Consider the following 15,931-nt stretch of genomic DNA (forward strand, 5'->3'; position numbering starts at 1 on the left):
AGTGTTCGTTCGAAACCTCGTTACGAATGCTTCTGCCAACTGGGCCCAGGAGGCTATGCTGCCCTCTGGGAGCTTTTCGAACCAAGTCAAGCCTAGGTCGCCAAGACTTGACGGGAACAGTATGCACATCAGAGCCTCGTTTCGCCTGTACACAGCCATGACTTGGCGAAAGTGGCTCAAGTGTGAATACGGGTCCGTCTTCCCTTCGTATGTAGTGAATTTCGGCTGAAGGAAGCCTGATGGTAGGGGCGCGTTTTCGATTGCTGGGACAAACGGCGAAGTCTGTAGTCTTGCCAATGCTTTGTCCGTCGGTTCGTAGGCCGGTCGCGGTATTGGCATTCCAACCTCGACGCTTCCATGCGTCCGAGGAGCCAACCGTTGTAAGGCCGAAATTCGGTGTGGATCCCTTGCCCTGGCATCCTCCTTGCATCGTGCTTTTTCTTCGAGCACGGTTCGTAAGTCGGATGACCGGGGCAAGTCTGTCTGTCTAGATCTGGTTTGGTGCGAGTGTGAAGGCCAATATGTGCTTCCTTCAGTGTATGATCTTTCGGATTTCGTCCTCTCAGACCTGGAATGACGAGTTCTGGAAGACCAGGATTGCGTGTCGCCTGTCCTGAGGCTTCTGTTCTCTCCTTGGGAGGGTGTAGTGTTCCTACTACGATTCTCAGAGTGGCGAGGGGGCGTCTTGTGCTTGCGCCCCTCTCCTGTCGCCACCTCTTTAGTCTTCATCTGGCGTTTTAATGCTTCCATGTCCGCCGCCATCTTTCGAATTAGTTCATCTTGCTCCTTCACGCGATCTTCCAGAGCCTGAGGATCAATCCTCCTCCTTTGCCTGTCAGGACTTTGAGAGTGACGAGGGCTGCTATTCCTCCTTCCCCTGCCACTCCTCCTGGAGTTATGTTGTTGGGGCTCCAGATCTGCCATCGGAGGGACAGAGGATAATCCTTCTCGCCTTGCGCCCCCGTCTGGAGTTAGCCCGTCGACGGCGGACTGTGGTGGCTCTTCAATGTGTGCCATTGATTTGAGAAAAAGGAGAAGCTTGGTCAAGAGGTTTTTTGTTCTTGTCTGTTCTTCCCACAGACGGCGCCAATTGTACGGGGAGGAAATAATTCTCCTCGTATAATCCTGTTGACCAAGTCCACGCTCCTCCGTACGACGTCGCTTTGTCACCTGAAAACACAAACGTGAGCTAGCCGGCGGGTGTGTGCCGGAAACCTCTCCGATGCCTAAGTCAGAAAACTTGACAAATAGACAAAGCTCTTAGTTCTCAGAAAGATTGTGTTCAATTACCTCCTCCAAGGTGATGCTTGTGAGCTTTTATAAGTTTCCTCTGGCACAATCCTGATAGGACTTGTATTTCTCCATGCAGAGTCCTCTTAGGATTCATACTCCTAAGGATAATGCTTATCCTTTTACACCCTCCCCCACTGCTTAAACCAAGTGGGATGGTTTTCTCTTCGGCCGAACTACCACATGACCGAAATAACATTGGCTATGCTGTGCCACCGAGAAGGCCGAACTATCCTTAGCTCGGTCTTCTCCTTTAACTCATTACTTCGGCTGCCCCTGTTCACCCTTGGTGTGCTTAGATCAAACTTCCAAGTAACAAGTTCTGACCGACTTAACCAGAGTGTGTCACGACCGGACTAATTCCGAAACCGGTCTTCCCAGAACATACTGCGACCGGACTAACTCTAGGACCGGCCTAACTCCGAGTTGTCTCTGGACCGGAGTAGCCTTACTCTTCCTTGGGCCGAAGTAACTATCTCTTCTTGAGCCGGAATAAACTCACCTCCTTGGGCCGAAGTAACTCTGTTTCCCCAAGGCCGGAGTAACCTTTCCCTCTAGGTCGGAGTATTCAGTACGACCTTTTTACCTAGTCCTCTGCGTTTTGGGCCTCAAAACCCAACTCGAAGCTCGGCCCAATTTCTCCCAAAAATTACCCTCTCACTTGTAATGCATCTGTGTTCAACTTTTGTGCATTTAATACTTATTGAATAAAATATATGAATTATATTAGTTATGAGCTATATATATACTAGAGTAATGTTGTGTATCATAAAATAAATATCACGAAAAGTTTTATGAAATTAATTTAAGATTGATTGCATAAAATATAATAAAATACTACAAAAATTACAAACTAATCCAATGATAAAGAATTTTTATAAAGAGTTTTCGTAATTTTTTTTTTATAACAAATAACATTATTGGTACATACCTTTCCTTAAAACTTATTCTAAGTATATATATTTTTCAGTGGCAGAGCCAAAAATTTAATATGGGGCACCTATTAATTATAATCTCAAAATCATAAAACCTCATAAATCAAAATCTCCAATTTTAATACAAATTAAAAATTTTAAATTTAAGACAAATCACAACAAATAAAATTTCTAATGTACCTATATTATAACAAATGAAAATCCCTAATTTAAATAACAAATACTACAAATTAATATTTTTAATTGTAGCACAAATCAAATTCCTAATTTTAGCACAAACAACAACAAACTGAAATCCCTAATTTTAATATAAATCACCACCAATTAAGATTCATAGCATATCAAAGTCCCTTATTTTAACATAAATAATAACAAATAATTTTTTTTTACAAATCAAAACTTAACAAATAATTATAAATTAATACTCATAATTTTTATTTAAAAATAAAAATCATAAATAAAGTTACCTGTAAACAATGAAGAGAATATATCAAGATTGTAGTATGGTTCCAAATCTATGTTGTGTGATCTTAATATGGTGAATCGCGAGTTGGTAAATTACAAAGCAACAAAGAGAGATAAAAAAAAACAAAAAAAAAATATAAAGACACTTAACAAATACTATAAATAAATAAATAAAATAAAAAATTTCGTACACCTTTAGGCCATGTTTGTTTAACGGATTAGAATGGATGGAATTGTTAGTGAACAGATTGTTAATGTGGGGATTGTTAGTGAAGAATTAAGTAAAGCTGTGTTTGTTTTAATGCTAGTATGAGAGATGATTAGTGATGAAATTATTAAATTATTTTTATATAAAATAAATAATAAATAATTTCTATATTTAAAAAAATTAAAATAAATATTAAAATAAACAGATACACTTTAATAAAAAAAATAAAGCTTTTATATAAAATATATTTAATTTTCTCACTATTTTTTTTAATTCTATTCAAAATTTAACAAAGTTAATTTCCCTGCGTAAGAATATTTATAAGAAAAATGTTTGGGAGCACTAATTAGTGCTCCCACTAATTAGGTGGCAGTGAGTCCTGCCATTAATGATGTGATGTTTTGATCTTAGAGTTGTGTTTTTTTTTTTTTTTACTTTTTTAATTTATTAATGTTATTAGTAGTGATGTTTTGAGACAACTAGGCCCTCACCTATAGAGCCAAACAAGCCTAACTTTAGGGTTTTAGGATTTCAGCCTTGCTGCCGCCTTCCATGAATCAAAAAAACCAAAAAAAGGTAATTGGATTGGACTTATGTCAGTATGTTTGGGCGCGGGTGTTGGTATGTTTGAAAATTGGGTGCGTGTTGGCGTGTGTCAGTGTTTTTGAGTCAAATTGGGACGTAAAAATTCTTTAGAGTGATCTTCTTGAAGTGATCTCTAGAATGATCTTTTAAGATTTGACACGTGTCTCGTTACTAAAATTAAAAGTTGAGATTATTTTAGTGAGAAAAAAAAAATCCTTCATTTTTCGCTCTCTTTCTCTCTCTCTGTGCTCATCGATTTCTGCCTTCATTGTCGAAAACTTCAAGAAAGGCGATCAACCTTGTTGCGGACAATTACGTTCTCAATTCCAATCGATCTCCCCCTACGCCGTCGAGATCAAGTATGGTGTCACCCACGAACAACACAATCGACAGATCTTGGGAAATCGCTCAAACTCTCGACATCGCTCTCTTTCTCTCGCTCGCCCATCGTCGTCTGAAGGTCTATAGGGTCTGTTTGAATTTATTTTCTTTGAAATGGGAATTTGAGAATTAAGGATTTTCGTGCACTTTGGGTGATTTAAGTCTGGAAACCCATCATCGAATTTTCCTGTGGGTTTGTAGGGAAGGTTGAAAATTATTGTAGTGTTTGGATTTGAATTTTTTAATTTTTATACTAATAAGTTTTTCTTGATTTGGGAGTTATGGTTGGATGGGGTTCGACAAATTGAAGATATTGAGTTTGAGTTGCATAAACTGGGTTTTTTTCTTGTTTTTTTTTTTAACCATGCATAAACTGGGTTTGAGTGATTGAGTTTGACTTCGATAAATTGGGTTTGAGTAATTGTTTCTGGATTCTTGTTAATTTCTATTTTTTGTTTGTTTTTATGTTGTGTTATTGAGTCAAATTGATCATTGCTCTCCTTTTGGCACCTCTTGGTATTGTAATAAGCGAAGAAATGAATCTATGAAAGAACAAGAACCAACAAGAAATGAACAATTCTTCTCAAATCCAAGTAGTTACTGAAAATCTACAATCAAAAGCAACCATTAATGGTGAGTCTTCAAAACCCAATTCATGTTTGAGAAATGTGTTCAATCCACCAAATAGATCCATTTTACAAGCCCTGTTTAGCATAGACATGGTGGTTCTCTTCATCGCCACCACTTGCGGCGTCGGAGGAATTTTGACGGCGATCGATCCTTCTGTCTCTCTCTAATGCTTCACAACAACAGCACACGGCTGACTTCAAAATGAATTTTTTTTTTTTTTTTCAAATTACTAATCAAAACGACGTCATTTTCATTAATTTATATCTTAGCCATTGAATTGAATCACTCTAGACATCACTTCAGAGAGATCACTCTAGAGGATCCTTGTGCCAAATGAGGTTGCGGCAGTGTGTGTAATAAGCCACAAATAACCCTCCAAAAATAAAAAAATAAAATAAAAATTTGAAAAGTCAGGGGGCACGTGACCCCCTGGCCCCAGTCCCTCCGCCCCTGTTTTTCAGTATCTACTCCTATAAACTAGTTTTAATCATACAGTTGCATCAAACAGCAGAAACCTAGACACCACCAAACAGAAACCTAGACCACCACCACCATCATGGAAGCAGCAGCAGCAGCAGCTCCTCTTCACTGATGGTCTCCCCTCCGCCGCACACGGCTGAACCGAGCATTCGCACTGCTCTACTCCTTCGCCATCTTATCTCTCCTCTACCATCATTTCCTCAACCTAACCGCCCACCACTCCACCACCACCACCTCCACCACCACTTCTCTTTCCATGCTGCTTGCTGATCTTGTGCTTGCTTTCATGTGGGTTACTTACCAGGCTTTTCGCATGAAGCCGATCAACCGCGAGACTTTCCCGGAAAACCTCATAAAACATGCGAAAGAAAGCGAGTTTCCGGCGGTGGACGTGTTGATATTCACGGCGGATCCTTTCAACGAGCCGCCGATGAGGGTGGTGAACACGTGTCTATCGGTGATGGCGTATGATTATCCGACTCAGAAGTTGTCGTTCTATGTATCGGATGATGGAGGTTCTCAGTTGACACTCTTTGCTTTTATGGAGGCTGCCAAGTTTGCAGCACACTGGTTGCCCTTTTGCAAGAAGAACAGGATTGTGAAGAGGTGTCCTGAGGCTTACTTTGCTTCTGACCCTACTTGGTTCTCAGACACTGATCAAATACAGGTAATAAACAAAAATTAATGATGCATAAATAGAAAAGCTGTGATGTTTCAACTTCATGTTTATTCATTTTTAGGCCGGGTTTGTCAATAGATGCAAATAGGGAAAAAAAAAAATTTAAATTAATACGAATTGTCACATTATTTCTCCACTTTTCAAAGAATTATTTTGTAAAAAGTTCAAAACATAATTAAAATAATAATTCCCAAACGAGTTCTAAAGGTCGGTTTGATATTGGCTAATAATATAGCTAATTTTTTTGTGTTAAGATTTTTTTAGACTCATTTGGTTTTTGTTTTTGAGTTTTTTTGACTTTTATAAGAGAAAAAGTATAATAATTATAAATAAAAAATAATATTTTGTCTTATTGATTTTTGTAGTTAATTTTATCGTTTTGTGATTTTTTAACCCAAAATAAATTTCAAACCAGGACTAAATTAGAAAACTTATAAAAGTGACTTATTATTTCGAATGCCATATAAACATTATTTTAGTGAATTTTCTGTTAAATTTTTTTTTTGGACAAATCATTTTTATTAGGTAAATTATACAAATAGTTCATGTAGTTACACGATATATCAATTTGATCTCTGTTGTTTCAATTTATTCGATTTTGCTCCCTTAATTTAACAGATTGTGTCATTTTGGTCCAATAAATAACGGTGGTTAAGTTTGGTGGACGGAAAGTCAGACTATGTGTCAATTTGGTCCCGGTAACTTACACAATATGTCAATTTGGTCCCTGTTAAAATCGAGCAAATTAAAACAACTGAGACCAAATTGACACATTGTGTAAACTGTAAAAGTCAAATTGACACATTGTGTAGATTTTCCGTCAATCAAAACTTAACAATCATTATTTATTTGACCAAAATGACATAATCTGTTAAATTAAAAGATAAAATCGAACTAATTAAAATAATATGGACTAAATTGATATATCATGTAAACTACCGAGATCATTTAAATAATTTATTCTTTTTTATATAAAACCAAAATATTCATTTCGAATGATATCATTCATCAATGAATAATGCGATACGGATAGATTGCTACGATGATCTCATAGTATCATTTTGAAAATGACTTCTAAACAGAAAAATATATATAGAAAACACATTGATGTGTTAATGTTATTTTTGAACTTATGAAGACAATAGTTTTAGTGTTTTAATTAAAATTAAAAAAACACAAAAAATCATTAAAAGTTTTATTTGAAAATTAACTACAAAGTTCAATTTGTTTATCATTACTCATCTCATTTATATCTATTCATTAAAAGTTAACCAACCCATCAACTATGTTTGATAATTGCAAAAATATTATTGTTATATCATTATGCAAGATTTTTTTACATACAAATTTTATATGTTTGTCATTTTCCTTCACAGGAATTTAGAAGAACAACACCACTACAAACCTATGATTATTTATCCAAAAATGAGAATCAATGGTTCAAATTTATTTCACTCATGAATCACATGTTTCATCAATTTAATCTTTACTACACATGTCCATTCTCGACCAATCTTGGATTCTCAAATTCTGGGTGCCTAGCTTTTTTTGTTAGAAGAATGGTAATTTCATTAGGAACTCAAGAAATAATCTTTTTTTTTTTCTATCCAAATGAGTTCTTGTGAACCAAATACTACTCTCTAACAGAAAATGCATTTAGAGCATCTTAGGCATTTTGCCTAGTCTTATTACATAATAGATTTCCAACATGATAGACAACATGATAAGTATTTTGCTGTCATCTCTTTGTTGTCTACGTTTGGAGAGCATTAGAGGCTAGTCAAACTATTTTCATAAATAAAAAGTGTTGCTAGAATACACACTAAAATGACTAGATTAAGGCTAAGTTTGGCAACTCTTAAAAAATTTAAAAAGTCAAAAAATCACTATCCTATTTAAATTACATCATCTTATTTAAGTCACATCACCTCTCTAACACATCACTTCTCTAACACATCACTTCAAACCCAACCCAAACTCAACCCATATTTCATAAAAAGTAAAGAAGTGCACTTATTTAGTCTTCCCAAACTTGACCTAAATACAAAAGATGCTTTTTTATATATTTTTGTGAGGTAAGTTTTCATAGTTTAAAAACCTCTATTTTTAATATTTACACAAAAAGCAACTATTAAAATAATGTGTCAATAACAATTTTATAATTTAAAAGTCATTCTAGTTTTTTTTTTTTTTTCGTTCTTGTTGTAATAAGTTCAAATTCAGTCATACATAATTTTGTATTTAATTTTTGCTTTATTTTAATTTTTTAATAATATTTGTACGGCATCACCGGTTGAGTGGAGCCAAACCATTGATTGGAGTTGCAGCAACAGGCAATAAGATCAGTTCTAGAATTGGACCCACCACCATGTGAGTTGATTACAAAATAGGGGTCATAGATATTATTTGATGCACAGTTACCATTATTAGGTGTTTGTTTGTTTGTTTTTTTTTTTTTTTTTGTAACGGTTACGTTTTCAGTTTATATTTATAAAAAAATTATAAATTAATTTTTGTTTATTTTTTATTTATTTTTAGAAAAATATAAACTACAAACGCATTTGGTAATTGACAAAATGTTTTAAAAAATTTAAAAATATAAAAAAGAGTGAGAAATGACAAGTGGTGGCAAGTGGCGGTAGAAGACGGTGGTGGAAAGTGATGACGGTGGGTAGCGGGAGGAGGTGGTGGGTGGGTGGGTGATGGTGGCTGATAGTAGCGAGTGGGTGGTGGCGGTGGTGGCGGTGGCGGTGGTGGTGGTGGCGGGTGGTGGTGGCTGGTGGGTGGCGGATGGCCGGTGGTGGTGGCGGGTGGGGGTGGTGGTGGTGGTGGGTGGGTGGGTGACGGTGGGTAGCGAGAGGAGGTGGTGGGTGGGTGGGTGGGTGATGGTGGCGGATGGTAACGAGTGGGTGGTGGTAGTGGCGGTGGTGGTGGTGGCGGGTGATGGGTGGGGATGGCTGGTGGTTGGCGGATGGCCGGTGGTGGTGGTGGGTGGGTGGGTGACGGTGACAGGTGGTGGGTGGTAGTGAGTAGGTGGTGGTGGTGGTGGTGGTGGTGGTGGTGGTGGTGATGGCGGTGGTAGCGGGTGGTGGTGGTGGCAGGTGGGTGGCGGATGGCAGGTGGTGGTGGGTGGGTGGTGGTGGTGGCGGGTAAGTGGTAGGTGGTGATGGTGGGTGGATGGGTGACGATGGCAGGTGGTGGTGGTAGCGGATGGTGGCGGGTGGGTGGCGGATGGCGGGTGGTGATGGGTGGTAGCGAGTAGGTGGCGGGTGGTGGTGGTGGTGGTGGTGGTGGTGGTGGTGGTGGGTGGGTGGGTGGGTGACAGTGGCAGGTGGTGGGTGGTAGCTAGTAGGTAGTGGTGGTGGTGGCAGGTAGGTGGCTGGTCGTTGGTGGTGGTAGGTGGTGGATGGTGGTGGCAGGTGAGTGGTGGTGGCAGGCGGTAGATGGTAGTAGCAGGTGGTGGGTGGTGGCGGGTGGATGGCAGGTGGGTGGTAGGTGGCGGTGGTGGTGGATGACAAGTGGGTGGTGGTGGTGGTGGTGGTGGTGGTGGCGGCGAGGGGCGAGTGGTGGTGACGAGTGGGTGGTAGATGGGTGGTGGCAGGTGGGTGGTGGTGGCGAGTGGTGGGTGGTGGTGGCAGGTGGGTGGTGAGTAGTGGTGGTGGGTGGTGGTGGCAGGTGGGTGGTGAGTAGTGGTGGCAAGTGGTGGTGGGGGGTGGGTGGTGGGTGGTGGTGGCGGAAGACGATGGTGGAAAATGATGGCAGGTGGTGGCTAGTGTTGAGTGATAAAAAAAAAATTTGAAAACTCAAAACAGAAACACATTTTTTGGCCAAATTTATAAACTGAGACCACTGATTTATAAATCAAAAATTTACCAAACAAGTTTTTATTTGAGTTTTTAAAATTTTTGTAAATATAAACAGAAAACTGAAAACGTAAGTGTTATCAAAAGGCACCTAGATGTCGGTATCAATTTAGAATTGAATTTTTTTTTAAGTAATTGTTTTTTACAATTTACGAAATGATGCTAAATATTAATAATAATAATTTAACAACTTAACTGTTTAAATTTTTTTTTTTGGATTAAAAATCAATCTTCCCAAATAAAGCCTTGATCAATTTCCATGCTTTGCTTTGGTAGATTTTCAAGTAGGTGTTTAGAACATGAAGTTAATGAAATTTAATCATTCGGTTATTCAATCTAACTTTTTATTTTTGTTTTTAGAATAATGTTATATACACCAATTGGTATACTAATTAGTGTACTAACAGATAATGTAGTATAATTTTAATAGTTTTGGGTATTTGTAATTTATATAATGGGTGGGGTCAATAATAATATTATAACATATGTTGGTACACTAATTGATACTAATTAATATACATATGTCATTAACATGAATCATGCTGGTGTTAATAATTCATAATTAAAGGTGCTCGTGGGCCTAATCCCATTTGAACTTTACTCTAAAATATGTTGCGTCCTTTAGGTGATTTAACATTGTGGAGGGATAAAAATATTGGCCCAATAACCTACGAAATTTGGCCCAATAACCTACAAGATTAAGCCCAAAAACCAAAAGTCGAAGTTCGGCCCAGGAACTTGAAATCATGATAGGCCCAAACCATTGATGGGTCCAACGAAGAAAGAGACAATGTCACGTGACTAAAGCTTGAACAAAATCGCCTTCTAGAAGAGAATCTGCAGAATGCGAGAGAACCAACAGATTAATGCATAACGAACGATGAGGATCATAATTGTCGGAGATAAGTATAGGCTTAGCCTATGTAAATGTAATGGCCGTCTGATGAATATGATCAGACAAACGAGGCAATTGGTAGGTTATCCCTAAGAAACCTGACATAATCTGAGCCGAACATAGCATAAATCCAACGGCGCAAGATCAAAGCAACCTGGCCACTTGCCCGACCAAAGTCTGGCGATAACCGGAACCCTTAGATGAAGGTGTCGATCCAACGGACGAGGCCAGAACTACAACACTATAAAAAGGAAAGTCAGGCCCAGCCCTGACATTTCCAGGGTCTAAAGCCGATAATCAACTAAAAAATTTATAGGGCCCTTTACATTTTTTTTTTTTTCATTGTATGAAAAAAAAAATTTTGAAAGTAAAAGACAAACGATTTGTGTCAAAATCACAAAAAAACTTAGCATTACATTACAATAACTAATAAGTATCGCTTGATCCTCACTCTTCTTATATTTTTAGAAGCAAATAAATCAATCATACTTGCATAATCTAATTTTTTTGCAAAATCATTTTCAATGAATAACAATGCTAATTATTTTAAATGGGCCTTTCAATTTTTTAATAGATTAATTTATTTTAAGTTAATTTGGGCCTTCCTTAATTTTTTTTGGACTTAAAAATATACTTAATATATTAGACTAAACTATAATAAGAGAGACCCCCTTTTTTGGGTCTATTTTCAATGGATAAAATGCTAATTTTTTTGAATGGCCTTTCAATTTTTTAATGGGTCAATTTATTTTAAGTTAGTTAAGGCCTTTTTAAATTTTTTTATACTTAAAACATATCTAATATATTACACTAAATTATAATAAGAAGGGGCCCTTTTTTTAAATCTATTTTGAGGGGCCCTAGGCCATGACCTTGTGGCCTATGCCCCAGGGCCGGCCCTGAGGAAAGTAAGGAAAAGCAAAAGGTAAGCACGAGAGGAAGAGGAAAAGAAATAGAAGTATAAAGCTTATATCTATAAAACAAATACTATACTATCGATCTGATGTCTGACTTGATTATTAGAGAGTCCTTCCGACCAAATCTGGTCGGGAGAGATCACTGACCAATTGGTTTCTTTTTACAGGAGTATAGGAAGGGCTATCTCATCTCACATTTTTTTGTGGAGAATCTTATGCATTCCACAAACATATAATATAAATAATAAATTAAAAAACTATTATCTATGGCATTAAGGTTAAATGACTGTGACATCAATTAAATTATGCGCATAAATAACAATGATTGTTTGAGTTGTATTTCACCCAAATCATGGTAACTTTCTTGCCCTAGGTGAGGTTAGGTTAATTGGTTTGACCTTGATTCATCATTTCTTGGGTTACATTAAAAAATAAACTATAATAGAAAATAAATAAAGCATAATGGCAGAAAAAAAGATTATTCGATGCGTGTTTCTCTGGCAACTGCAACCAGCAATCCTCCGCCAAATAGCTCTAATTTAAGTTATAATGGGTGTGTTGGGTAACGTTTATGTTTTCAATTTATATTTATAAAAATTTTTTAAAATGATTTTTATTTATTTTTTGTTTATTTTTAGAAAAAGATAAACTACAAATGCGTTTGGTAATTGACAAAATGTTTAAAAAAATTTAAAAATATACAAAAGAGTGAGAAATGGCAAGTGGTGGCAAGTGGCGGCAGAAGACGGTGGTGGAAAGTGGTGACGGTGGATGGTGGGTAGTTGGTGGTTGCGGGTGGGTGGGTGACAGTGGCCGGTGATGGGTGGTGGCGAGTGGGTGGTGGTGGTGGTGGTGGTAGCGGGTGGTGGTAGTGGGTGGGTGGCGGATGGCGGGTGGTAGGTGGTACCGAGTGGGTGGTGGTGGTGGTGGTGGTGGCGGGTAGGTGGTGATAGCGGGTGGGTGGTGATGGTGGGTGGGTGGGTGACGGTGGCGGGTGGTGGGTAGTGGGTGGTAGCGAGTGGGTGGTGGTGGTGGTAGTGGTGGCGGGTGGTGGGTGGTGGTGGCAGGTGGGTGGCGGATGGTGGGTGGTATCGGGTAGGTGGCGGGTGGTGGTGGTGGTGGTGGGTGGGTGGTGGGTGACGGTGGCGGGTGGTGGGTGTTAGCGAGTGGGTGGTGGTGGTGGTGGTGGCGGGTGGGTGGCGGATGGCGGGTAATGGGTGGTGGTGGTAGTGGTAGTAGCGGGTTGTGGGTGGCGGATGGTGGGTGGTATCGGGTAGGTAGCGGGTGGTGGTGGTGGTGGTGGTGGCGGGTGGTAAGCAAGTAGGTGGTGACGAGTGGGTGGTGGCGAGTGGGTGGCAAGTGGGTGGTGGCTGGTGGGTGGTGGTGGCAGGTGGGTAGTGAGTGGTGGTGGCAGGTGGGTGGTGGTGGCGGCGGAAGACGGTGGTAGAAAACGGTGGCAGGTGGTGGCTAGTGTTGGGTGGTAAAAAAAAAAAAACTAAAAACTCAAAATGAAAACACATTTTTTGTGTTTTCATTTTTTGGCCAAATTTATAAATTGAGACCACTGATTTATAAATCAAAAATTTTACCAAACAAGTTTTTATTTGTGTTTTTAAAATTTTTGTAAATATAAATAGAAAACTAAAAATGTAAGTGTTACCAAACGGCACCAATTTGTTTGATAAATTATCAAGACCCTTTTAATTTTAATTATTAGTTAATAGCACTTTATCCTCTTCATATTTGTTAGGACTATTGCACACCAGAAATCAATTCCACACAATAACACAAGAATATTTACGTGGTTCGGCAATTGCCTACGTCCACGGAGAGCGATATATTATCCGGAGAAAGATTACAGAACTCTCTCACATATACTCTCACACTTTGTTCTCTCTGTGTTGCTGCCTATTTTCTCTCCTCTCAGCCTCTCCATTTATACACATAGATGGTAAGTGAGGAGAGCCAGCCTTCTTCTTCTCATTTCGGTGATCGTCGCAAATCCGTCCACCTTTGCGGCTTGCCAATCGACAAGCCGCATTCCTTGACAAGCAATGCTATGCTTTCACATGGAGAAGTGGAATGATATCATTATGAGCTGGAGCTAACAATTCTCCCCCTCCACGCCCATAAGGATAACTGACTTCTCACTTGAAGTCCATCCCGGTCAGATTCTTGCAAACTTCCAGTTTGTCTCTGGTGACACCCTTGGTCATCATGTCAGAAGGATTCTTGTCTGTGTGAATCTTCACTAGCTTCATCAGCTGCTTTTCCATCACTTCTCGTATCCAATGATACCGGACATCAATGTGTTTTGTACGTGAATGGTACATGGAATTCTTGCTCAAATTAATTGCACTTTGACTATCACAATGTACCTTGTATTCTTCTTGCTGTAGACCCAATTTTTGGAGAAACCGCTTTAACCACAACATTTCATTTCCAACATCTGCAGCAGCAATGTACTCTGCCTCTGTTGTAGATAAAGCAACACACTTTTGTAGTTTGGACTGCCATGAAATAGCTCCCCTTGCAAAGGTGAATAGAAATCCTAATGTAGACTTTCTACCATCAAGATCACCTGCCATATCGGCATCTGTAAAACCCTCCAAAATTGGTTCAGCTCCCCCAAAACATAAACACATCCTTGAACTTCCCTTCAAGTACTGAAGAATTCATTTGACCGCCTCTCAATGCTCCTTTCCTGGATTGGCGAGGAATCTGCTCACAACGCCAACTGCGTGAGCTATATCTGGCCGGGTACACACCATTGCATACATCAAACTTCCTACTGCGGAAGAATAAGGGATTGTCTCCATTTCTTTCCTTGTAGAGCTGGTCGTAGAGCACGAATGCTTTAACACATTGAAATGGTTGGCCAGTGGTGTGCTGACTGGCTTGGCATCTTTCATGTTGAACCTTTTAATTACCCGTTCAACATATTTCTCCAGTGACAGCCATATCTTCTTGGCTTTCCTGTCACGAACAATCTTCATGCCCAAAATTTGCTGTGCTGGGCCTAAATTCTTCATGTCAAAATACTGCGACAAGTCATTTTTCAACTTGTTGATCATAGTAGTATCTTGTCCGATAATCAGCATATCATCGACATACAACAGTAGGATAATGAAGTTTCCATCCGAAAACCTTCGGAAATATACACACTGGTCTGCCACTGTTCTTATGTACTCATGATCCACCATAAATGAATCAAACTTCTTGTACCATTGTCTCGACACTTGTTGCAGGCCGTAGAGACTCTTCTTCAGTTTGCAGACTAGTTTCTGTTTTCCTGTAACTTCAAATCCTTCTGGTTGCTCCATGTAGATCTCTTCCTCCAACTCACCATGGAGAAAGGCAGTCTTGACATCCATTTGTTCTACTTCCAAATTCAAGCGAGCTGCTAATCCCAGACCTACTTGAATAGCAGTCATCTTCACAACTGGGGAGAAGATCACATCAAAATCAATTCCTTTCTTCTGCCCAAAGCCTTTGACCACCAAATGAGCTTTATGCTGCAATAGTTTTCCGTTTCCATCTTTCTTTAACTTATACACCCATTTGTTTTTCAAGGCTCTCCTGTCTCTTGGAAGTGGAACAAGCTCATAGGTGTGGTTCTTCTACAAAGAACTCATCTCCTCCTTTATGGCTTGCATCCAACAGTCTTTCTCTATATGACTCTTGGTTTCCGAAAAACTCTCGGGCTCCCCTTCATCAGTAATCAGAATATACTGAGAAGCGGGATATTTGGTTGATGGCACGGCAGCTCTTCCAGATTTCCACAACTGAGGCCCAGTTGCCTCTGTTTGAGGGGGTTGCTCCCCCTACTCAACACCCTCTTCATCCGGGTCTTCATCTCTTTCCTCCTGATCCTCAATTTCCGGCATAGGATCCTGCAACTCTAGCACTTCTTGTTGCACATCATCACATCTAGCATTTTGTGATGGCTTGGGAGATGGAAACAAGTCTGGAGTGATGACATCTTTAGACTTTGCAGATTTCTCAAAATCTGCTATTGTCTGGTCTTCTTGAAACACAACATCTCTGCTCTTGAACATCTTCTTGTTCACTAGGTTCCACACCTTGTACCCAAATGCTGCATTTGAATAGCCCACAAATATGCATAGAGTGGACTTGTCATCAAGCTTCTGTCTGTTTTCCTTGGAGATGTGTGCAAAGGCCTTACACCCGAAGACTCTCAAGTGAGAATATGATACCTTTCTTCTGGACCAGACTTCCTCAGGTATCGCAAAATTTAACGGGACTGAAGGCGACCTGTTGAGGAGATAACAAGTTGTACGGGCAGCTTCAACCCAGAATGACTTTGGCAACTTTGTCATTTTGAGCATACATCTAACTCTTTCCATAATAGTGCGGTTCATTCTTTCTACCACACCATTGTGTTGTGGGGTGCCGGGAACTGTTGTCTCGTGCCGGATACCTCTACTGGCACAGTATGCTGCAAAAGCATTGGAAGTGTACTCGCCTCCATTGTCTGTGCGAAAACACTTCAACTTCTTCCCAGTTTGTCTTTCTACCATTGCATGGAACTCCTGAAAGTACTGAAATACCTCATCCTTTGTCTTCAGGAAATACACCCACA

The 15,931-nt window shown here is 39.5% G+C and overlaps 1 protein-coding gene across 1 annotated transcript in view; it reads left to right on the forward strand.

The window, feature by feature from the left end:
• The first annotated feature begins 4,996 nt into the window (after window positions 1-4,996).
• LOC114283703 (cellulose synthase-like protein G2) overlaps window positions 4,997-15,931 on the forward strand; it is a 50,076-nt gene continuing 39,141 nt past the window's right edge. Inside the window, 1 exon segment of the mRNA XM_082896197.1 lies at window positions 4,997-5,641. Coding sequence (XP_082752323.1) covers window positions 5,231-5,641 — 411 coding nt within the window. The 5' untranslated portion in view covers window positions 4,997-5,230.

The sequence above is a fragment of the Camellia sinensis genome, chromosome 11 (assembly GCF_055761805.1).
Source record: "Camellia sinensis isolate YWXY chromosome 11, ASM5576180v1, whole genome shotgun sequence".
Classification (NCBI taxonomy): Eukaryota; Viridiplantae; Streptophyta; class Magnoliopsida; order Ericales; family Theaceae; genus Camellia; species Camellia sinensis.